The sequence below is a fragment of the Saccostrea cucullata genome, unplaced genomic scaffold (genome assembly GCF_032062105.1).
Source record: "Saccostrea cucullata isolate Sc308-1 unplaced genomic scaffold, CSIRO_AGI_Scuc_v1 ctg3146, whole genome shotgun sequence".
Taxonomy (NCBI): Eukaryota; Metazoa; Mollusca; class Bivalvia; order Ostreida; family Ostreidae; genus Saccostrea; species Saccostrea cuccullata.
In genome coordinates this window covers 47115-56125 of record NW_026918756.1, presented here as the reverse complement: position 1 = coordinate 56125, position 9011 = coordinate 47115, and the positions used below count along the sequence as shown (strand labels likewise).

General features: G+C 33.6%; 1 protein-coding gene across 1 annotated transcript; it reads left to right on the top strand.

The window, feature by feature from the left end:
• Window positions 1-5252: 5252 nt before the first annotated feature.
• Window positions 5253-7747, top strand: LOC134270467 (uncharacterized). Its single transcript, XM_062752686.1, has 2 exons — window positions 5253-5272; window positions 5683-7747. The coding sequence occupies exons 1-2, from the start codon at window positions 5253-5255 to the stop codon at window positions 7745-7747; spliced, it is 2085 nt and encodes a 694-aa protein (XP_062608670.1).
• The last annotated feature ends 1264 nt before the right edge of the window (window positions 7748-9011 follow it).

The window sequence follows — 9011 nt, the reverse complement described above, 5'->3', positions numbered from 1 at the left end:
AAAATATTCAACCTGCCGTCCAACAAATTAAATTTTACCAATTAAAAAAGGGAATCTATACAGGTTCGCAGCACTTTTCACAAACTACATATAGTGTTGAAAAGGATTATAAAATAAACTAAGATTTTTAACTTGGTTATGCCCTTGCAATATTGAAATTTATAGATGACCTCTAAACTGTAAGTATAATTTCCAAAGTCATGTGACGTCGACATCACATGAAAAGTCTAAATAAAAAAATCTAAATGTCCCCAACATGTAGATTTAATCCACATTATATTTTTTTGATATCAGAGTGAATTCCTAAAAAGAATCGCCCATCCTAATAAAGTATGTATTTTCTTATCTTAAAAATCGCCGATATTTCTATTTGTAACCTTAACTGTGCTGCGTAAGCAATAAACATTCCAAATTTCAGCTCAAACAAAATAGTCTATGTCCTTGCACTTTTGAGGAAAATCACAAATACGCTCATCGTTTAAGCGATATTCTCTACATTCATTGTCCCTATGCAGCTCCATTGCTATTAGATAGATTCACGTTCTATACACATTGTATTGAATACATTATTTTTTTTTAGTTTTAATGATAGTTTAAAAATAAGCAATGATATCATATTCATTTAAGCATTGTTGTAATTATTAAACCAGTGAATCTAGTCCTCTTGATCGCATGTGCTGCGTCATGTCAAGGCTGATGACGTCATATTTAACGAAATACTTTCTTCTATAACTCGACTGTATTGCTATCAAGTATTGCAATTTTACAAGATTTTAAAAATCATCGCTAAAATAAATAAATTCAAATTGTAATTTATGCATGATCATGTCGTTAATTAAATTTTGTGGTTTGTTAAAATTCAATGACGTCACAATTAAACTTCCAATAGTTTACTTTAGTTAATATAGTTATAACTTTGACACTTTGAAAAATTTGATTCACTGTAGTGATAACTTTGACACTTTCAAAAAACTTTATCGAAAACTTTGACACTTTGAAAAACTTTGACGAAAACTTTGATACTTTGATAAACTTTGGCAGAACTTTGACACTTAAAAACTTTGGCGATAACTTTGACACTTTGAAAAACTTTGGCGATAACTTTGACACTTTGAATGGAAAACTTTGACACTTTGAAAAACTTTGACGAGAACTTTGACACTTTGAAAAACTATGGAGAAAACTTTGACACTTTCAAAAACTTTATTGAAAACTTTGATACTTTGAAAAACTTTTGCGAAAACTTTGACACTTTGAAAAACTTTGGCGAAAACTTGGATACTTTGAAAAATTTATCAAAAACTTGGACACATTGAAAAACTTTATCCAAAACTTGGACACTTTGAAAAACTTTATCGAAAACTTTGACACTTTTAAAAAGTTTATCGAAAACCTCGACATTTTGAAAAAGTTTATCGAAAACTTTGACGCTTTGAAAAACTTTGGCGAAAACTAAGACACTTTGAAAAACTTTGGCAAAAAATTGACACTTTGATTTACTATAGTTAACTATAGTAAACTTTAGTTAACTATAGTTTTTTTTCGTTAAGTTGCGAAATAAAATTTTTATCGGGAAGGCTGAACTTTTATGAAACAATATGTAATTCCACAAGTCATTGAACTACCTTGACAAAAACTTACATTTTGAAATAATGTCTCGTATATTCATAAGCAAACCCGAATCCGTTTCTTATTCGAAACTGGTCAAATAACTGTATGTGTAGCCTAATGATGTACTACTTTTACCAAAAAGAATGTTATTTGGAAGATATAGAACTTTACCTTGGGTAAGGGTACTACCATGTTTACATCCAATTCTCATTTAAAATTTGGCCTGGCCCCACTCTTTCAAATCCTCGAAAAATGTGAGCGCAAGGACGTACATTTTTCTTCTTTGACTGGTCACTGTATTTTATCAAAATCTACTTATTTGTGAAAGGAGAAAATTGTTATGTTTAAAATATTGTAAAATCTAACTGAGGCCACGCCGATGAAAATTTTATTCGTCCAACCCGCACGCTCGTATTTAGACAAAAGTACATGTAAATAAATATTATCAATTTCAATTTTCCGCATCATGGAATTTTTTTTTGCTATATTTTGTTCTATTTCCGCTTTATTTTTCGTATCTTAAATTGATGTACTTTGCAAATCAAAAAAAAATATAATTGTCAGCTTAAATTTTTTCGCGCTCCGCCAAAAAAAAATGCCTACAAAAAAAATAATAACATCATTATTAGCTTACCCCTTTTTTGTAAAGATATACATGATAAATACAAATTGTACATTGGAGCCTAGATTTACCCTCCGACCCCACACACTTTCAACTAGCACAGCCGCACATTTCCTAGTGTAGTCAAAGAAGGAACTGGTAGGGTTTTGAGAAAAAGGTCTCTTTTTTTGCTTACCAATTTTTTTATCGTATAATTTTATAGGGAGGGGGGAGGTCCATTTTTACTTGGTTAAGTATAAAATATATTACACACACATTTAATAAATTTGCAAATTCCAGGGGTGGTGGTGGGTTAGTCTGGACCCCCGACCCCCTTCAAGATTCATGCATGTATGTGCACTTATTCTTTATTTGGATACTAATATTGAAACTATTCAGAAGGCGTCGTATTTATTCACTCATGCTTGAAAACTATCAAAATCGTAGATTAAATATAATTCGCCCCAGAAAAAGGGATCCCAGCTAGGAGTTATGTTACATCCTTGCATGCATGTGCATTGCTTGGTCTTAAACTATAGACGCTGAGGTACCATGCGTATTGTCCTGCAAAAAAGGCTTTTGTTGACCATTTTTCAAAAACGTTCAAAACGTTTGAAATATAGTAGTAGAAACAATAGGTGTTTGTAAAACACTTATGCACAGAATTCAACCTAGATATTCCTATGATAAATCTTTATATCAAATTTCTTTTCAATATGTGCAACCTCTGCGAAGAAAATGAATGGAATATGCAATTTATTGGAATTTTTCTAAGTTCAAGCATATCAGGCATAACTCTGTCCAAAAATGGCCCGAAAAAATTTGACCTACATATTCTTTTTAGATATTCTTATAATAAATCCGTATACCAAATTTCATTTCAATATGTGCAACTTCTGATATGGAAGCATAGAAAAAAAGAAAATTAACGGAAGCTGATGGTGGACCGACAGACCGACCGAGCGACCTACAGACAGCAGGAAAGCAATATGCCGTCCCTCCTTCGAAGGGGGGGGGGGTAAGAATGTGTAAATTGGTCTACAGCACGTGTCTAAGTTAAAATATAAACATCTTGTAAACCAGCTTGTTTTGTCATTCAGTTATTGGATTGGCAAATGGTTCTTGGTTAGCGACTATGTAAGAAATAATAACAATAGCCATACTGGTATACGGTAGATTCCTCGGACATACACATCCCTCTATTGTACCAGCCTATTCTATTTGGCATCTTTATTCATAAACTAACAATCGGTCACAAACCAGGCTTTTTCTATCAAAGTCTAAAAATTCATAGATAATGCAAAATTCTAAACAGAAGGGCCAGGGGCCCAACCGCTCACCTGAGCTCTGACTATATGTAAAACTAAAAGCAAAACTTAGTTCAGTAATGAAAAATTGAGATATCAATGTTGGTTCACGAGGGATCATGATTGTAAATAGTAAACTTCAAACTTGAATCTACACCACCTTAGGATGCTTCCATATAACTATGACCAACAATGGTTTTGCTGTTCTTGAGAAGAAGAATTTTAAAGATTTTCCCCATGTATCCTTATGTTAAACTTTGACCCCTCATTATGGCCCCACCCTATCTCCGGGGGTCATGATTTGAACAAACTTGAATCTACTCTAACAGAGGATGTTTCCACATGAGATTCATCTTTTCTGGCCCGGTGGTTGTTGAGAAAAAGATTTTTAAAACATGCCATTACTTTTTTACTAATACATAATTATCTCCCATTGAAAGAGGGCACTTCACCCAAGGATACTTTGTGGCAAGTTTGGTTGAAATTGGCCCTGTGGTACTTGAGAAGAAGATGAAAATGTGAATACTTTACAACGACGACAGACAACTGACAAATTTTGATCAGAAAATCACTTGAGCCTTTGGTTCAGGTGAGCTGAAACAAAAACCCATGGCCACTTCTCTCACCGGAGCACTTTGAGATCTTTCAATATATTGGCATATAAATATGACTAATCATGGCTTTGCTTTTCTTGAAAAGTTTTTTGAAGATCTCTCCCTGTGTAAATTTTTTATCGTCCATTGTGGTTCCGGCCAACACCTGGGGGTCATAATTTGAACAAATTTTTATTTGAATCTACACTACTTGATGGTGTTTCCACTTAAGATTCAACTTTCCTGGCCTAGTACTTCTTGAGAAGATCTTAAAAGATTTTCCGATGTATTTAAGGAATGAAGCATATATCAACTTTTGTTATACGATATAACATAACTTGGGTCAGTTTACGCTTTATAAACCACGAAAGCTTTATTAAAAAAAGCGTAAACTGTCCGAAGTTATGTTATATCGTATAACATAAGTTGAAAAAAGCGTCATTCCTTTTAATTTAATTTCAATGTAGACAATGAAACAATTTTTCCATTTTTTCCTTCGGAAAAAAGGCTTCAAACATGCAAAACTTGGTTTTTCTATTGTGGCCCTCCCCCTCCAGCAGGGGTCATGATTTGTTAATTTAGAATCAAAATTACTCCAGCATGAATCCACATAAGTTTCAGCTTGATTCTTAAGAAATTTTGAAGTTTTTTCCCTATGCATTTCAAAGTAAAATTTGAATTAAATATTGTGGTCCCGCCTTACTCCTGGGGTCCTAATTTCAACAATTTAGAATCTACACTACCCCAGGATGCCTCCACATTGGTTTCAGTTTTTCTGGCCCAGTGGTTCTTAAGAAGAATATTTTCTAATGACTCTACTTATTTTTGTCTTTCCTTGATTATCTACCCTCTGAAGGGGACTTGACCATTCAATCTTAATAATTTGAGCTCCCTTTTACCTTTTGATTAAAAATAACCCAGTGGTTCTTGAGAAGAAGTCAAAAATGTGAAAAGTTTACAAATGGACGGACAGCTGGACGGACAACGGTTGATCAGAAAAGCTAATTTGAGCATTCAGCTCAGATGACCAAAAATTTAAATGTTGTAGAAGTTACTTTATTTACAAACTGAACCAGAGCAACTCAAGGAATTTCCTCCTCTATTTTTAGAATATTCCTCTTTCCTGAACATTGTATGAAAATGGCTTCTTCTAGTTGGATGTAAGTATAAAAAAATGAGGTTTGTATTAATTAATTATGAATAAATATCACTACACATATTTTTCAACATTCTAACCCACAAGGATGTACTAGTAATTTTCAAGGTGTTGAACAGTAATATGATAACAATTAGTAACGGCATGTTTTGTTAGGCCTTAATTGATACACATTAATCCATAATTATACCAGTTTTTACCAAATACATGTATATCATTTTTTAAAACTTTTGCTGTCTAAATGTTGTCTGATTCTAGTTTCGAAAGTAAATTCGAATGCACAGCGTGATACGTACACTGTATATAAATTTAGACTCATTTCACTGAAGAGAATTTAACTTTCAAAAATAACAAACCAAGCCTTTAATTCTTTTCTCCTATAATTATAGTATTATATCTATTTTTTTAAAACAGTGATTTGGGTATCCAGCATTTATCAGAGTCTGTGTTTTTGGGACTGTGTCACAAAGTTGGGACCTCTCAACAGGTGACCATGAGGAGAGAAATACTAGACATGGAAGTGATTTTGAAAAATCAAGTAATGCGTACAAGAGAAAATGACAGGGATAAAATTGAAACGATAATAAGTGGTAGTTATAGGGAAGGATTCAGGCTAGAGGGATCAGATATAGACATAATGATGTGGCCACCTGACCACAATATAATCTGGGACTTGGACCAGGCTCAGAATTATGATTTAAATCGAAAAACACTGATTCTCTGTGATTGTTCGGAAAGTCCACCTGGATTTGCTTTACTTGAATTATTGACAGGGACTCGCTGGGGAAATCTAATGGATGCATGTATCAGAATAAATGACAGACTCTATATATCAAGTTCTAAATTCAGAAGAATCCCATATTCTTCTAGTACTGAGTTTAAGGAACATGGTCCTTGTGGTAATGGATTTTTTGGTGTAGCAGAATATGATATAGCCCTATGTTTAGTCTGTAACTTTTGGCCTCCTCCAGCCTTCCAGTGGAGACAAAGCCATCACTCCTGGCCCCCGCCTCCTATCATTGATGAAATAGTAAGAAAAGGATGCCATTTTGTAGCAGTGGGACACAAGCTAGGAAATCACACTGACAAAGAATGGAGAATTTCCTTCTCGTTGGCAGAGCAATATTTAGTTTCCTCAATGAATCATTGCCAATTCCTAACGTACGGTCTGCTTAAATTGTTTTTAAAGGAATGCATGAACAGTGGACTAAGTGAAGAGGATAAATTACTGTGTTCTTATCACATGAAGACGGTTGTTTTTTGGGTGATTCAACTAAACATAATGCCTTGCTGGTGTCCACAAAACTTCCTGCAGTGTTTCTGGGTCTGTTTTAAACTTATCCTTAAATGGGTCTATGAAGGCATTTGTCCAAATTTTTTTATTCCAGAAAACAATATGTTTTTGAGTAATATTCATGGTAAAGCACAAAGAGAATTGTTCATTAGACTTCATGAAATATATGAAAAGGGTTTAGCATGCCTTCTTTACAGTCCATCCATAAGATCCCATGTTATAAGAGTCCTTCAAAACCCTATGCAATCTGTATGTATAGAAGAACACCCTTTAATTTCTAGGGTGGTGTTTGAAGTAATACTATTCCGTGAGATAAGTCACTGTGATATACCCATAGGAGACCTGCATCATTGTATGATGTCCCTCGATGCTGTAGGGAGGTTGATCACTTTATCCCTGACACAATACCAGAAACTAATTTTACAAACGAATACAGCTTCTATTCTCCAGAGTACAGCTTTTTATTTACTCAACAGTTTAACAGAATCTGTACCATTCGAAGTGGATACTAGCACATGTAGGAATAAAGTGATCTATTTAACTGACAAAAGGTCCCTTCATATGATGAAATTAGCTGCTAAGTTTGGGTTTATTTCCGACAGGTTGTTTATCGTCATGTATTTTTACAAGAGATTCAGATACTTGGAAGCTTTAATTGTTACAAAGAAAGTAAAAATCATGTTAGAACAGCCATATGTAGTGTATAGAGGACGTGTTAATGCATGGAGATACAGCGAGGATGTAGGGAATTTGCCCTTGTCTACAAAGATGAGAAAGGCCGTAGCATGGGACATTTCTCTGAACAATAAAATGTGTTACATTAATGAACTAGTGCCAGAACAACAGTCAGGGTTACAGTGGAATTACCCAGTATTATATGTCCCACTGTATGTTCTCTTACACATGTTAGAGATCTTGTGTTACAGACATGTAGACCCAGTGAGAACACAAAGAGCTCTAAATGATCTACAATATCTTGTACACCATGACCCGGGGTCATACATATACGAAGAACAAAAAGACATATCATGGGAGATCCTTGGGATTTGTCAACAGATTACTGGGAATTACCAAGCTGCTCTGTATTCCTACCGACAATCTCTGACACAAAAAACATTCCACAAAATACAAACCGCTACATTAATGAGGATACAACAAATAATGGACCTAATCAATAGAGTTTAACATTTTATAAATACATGTAGTACACTGAGTACATGTAAATAAATTTTAGAATAAGATTTTTGGTAAAAATTCAAACTTTTTTTGACAACGTGGTAAGAGGCAGAGTTACAACGCACTTTGAAAGAAAAATTCAAAGTGCGTTAAATTTTAGACCAAGATAACGCACTTTCAAAAAAAAAAATAATATCGACCATATTAACGCACTTTGAAAAAAAAGCTTGATCAATGTTCTTACAAATAATTGGTATAATATATAATTGACCATGGTTGGATGACTTGTTTTTTTATGATTAGGTCACTTCGGGACATGAAGTATTGAATATTTAAATATTTTAGGTTTTGATAAATGTTATAAAGGGAAATGGGTCTTTAAGAAAAAATAGAGAGATGATTGTTTTATATCATTATTCATGTCTAGTCTGTAATAAGTAGATGTAAAGGGGTGTGCTAAAAGTGAACGACTTAAAGCATTGAATTTATTTTAAGATAAAGGGGACAAATTGATTTTTCAAAACTATTAAAGTTCTTTCTCTCTCATGAATACGTTTTACTATGCTTAAAATTTTCTAGTTTTCATCTGTTTTATGTTAACTCATTTATTGAAAGTTTTCAACATCATACCAGTTACGTATGCACATATACATGTTTTTGTTTTCGGTATAGCATAGGCATTGGAACCAGGCGGAGGGCAAGGGGAGGGGGGGGGGGGCTGAGCCTTCCACTTATTTTGGAAAGATATGCATCATATAAGGATTAAAAATGCGGCCTACCCTTTTTGGGGTTTATTACCCCGTTTTATTTGTTACCGACGCCTGTGTATTGGAATGATAAAGATTTGGACTGAGAGATCTTCTATCCGCCTTCTCTACTTCTGGACGGCAGTAAATCAATGCATAAGTTTTTTGAAAGATAAATAACTAATAAAATCTTTCCATTACTAAAATCTGTTTTTTACAAATTTTTTTTCAAAGTGCGTTAAGGGTCTCCATGGTAAAATACATTGATGTAAACTTTTAACGCATTTTGATTTTTTTTTTCAAAGTGTGTTAATTTTGTCCCAATTCTAACGCACTTTGAAAAACTTTTTCAAGGTGCGTAATATTTTTAAAGTGCGTTGCCACAAGGCAGCTATCACAATTTCCCTTGTGAATTGAAAGTTGTTTTTTTTTTTTACATTATTATTTCATCTTAAAAATTTAAATAAATAAATAAAAAGAAAAAATAAAGGGGAAATTCAAATTTTCAATGTTTTTAGACCTTTTAA

Bases quoted from the DNA above. Each gene is read 5' to 3' on its own strand.
- LOC134270467 (XM_062752686.1), top strand. From the start codon at position 5,253: ATGGCTTCTTCTAGTTGGAT. The intron at 5,273-5,682 runs GTAAGTATAAAA...TTTTTAAAACAG, and splicing joins ATGGCTTCTTCTAGTTGGAT to TGATTTGGGTATCCAGCATT.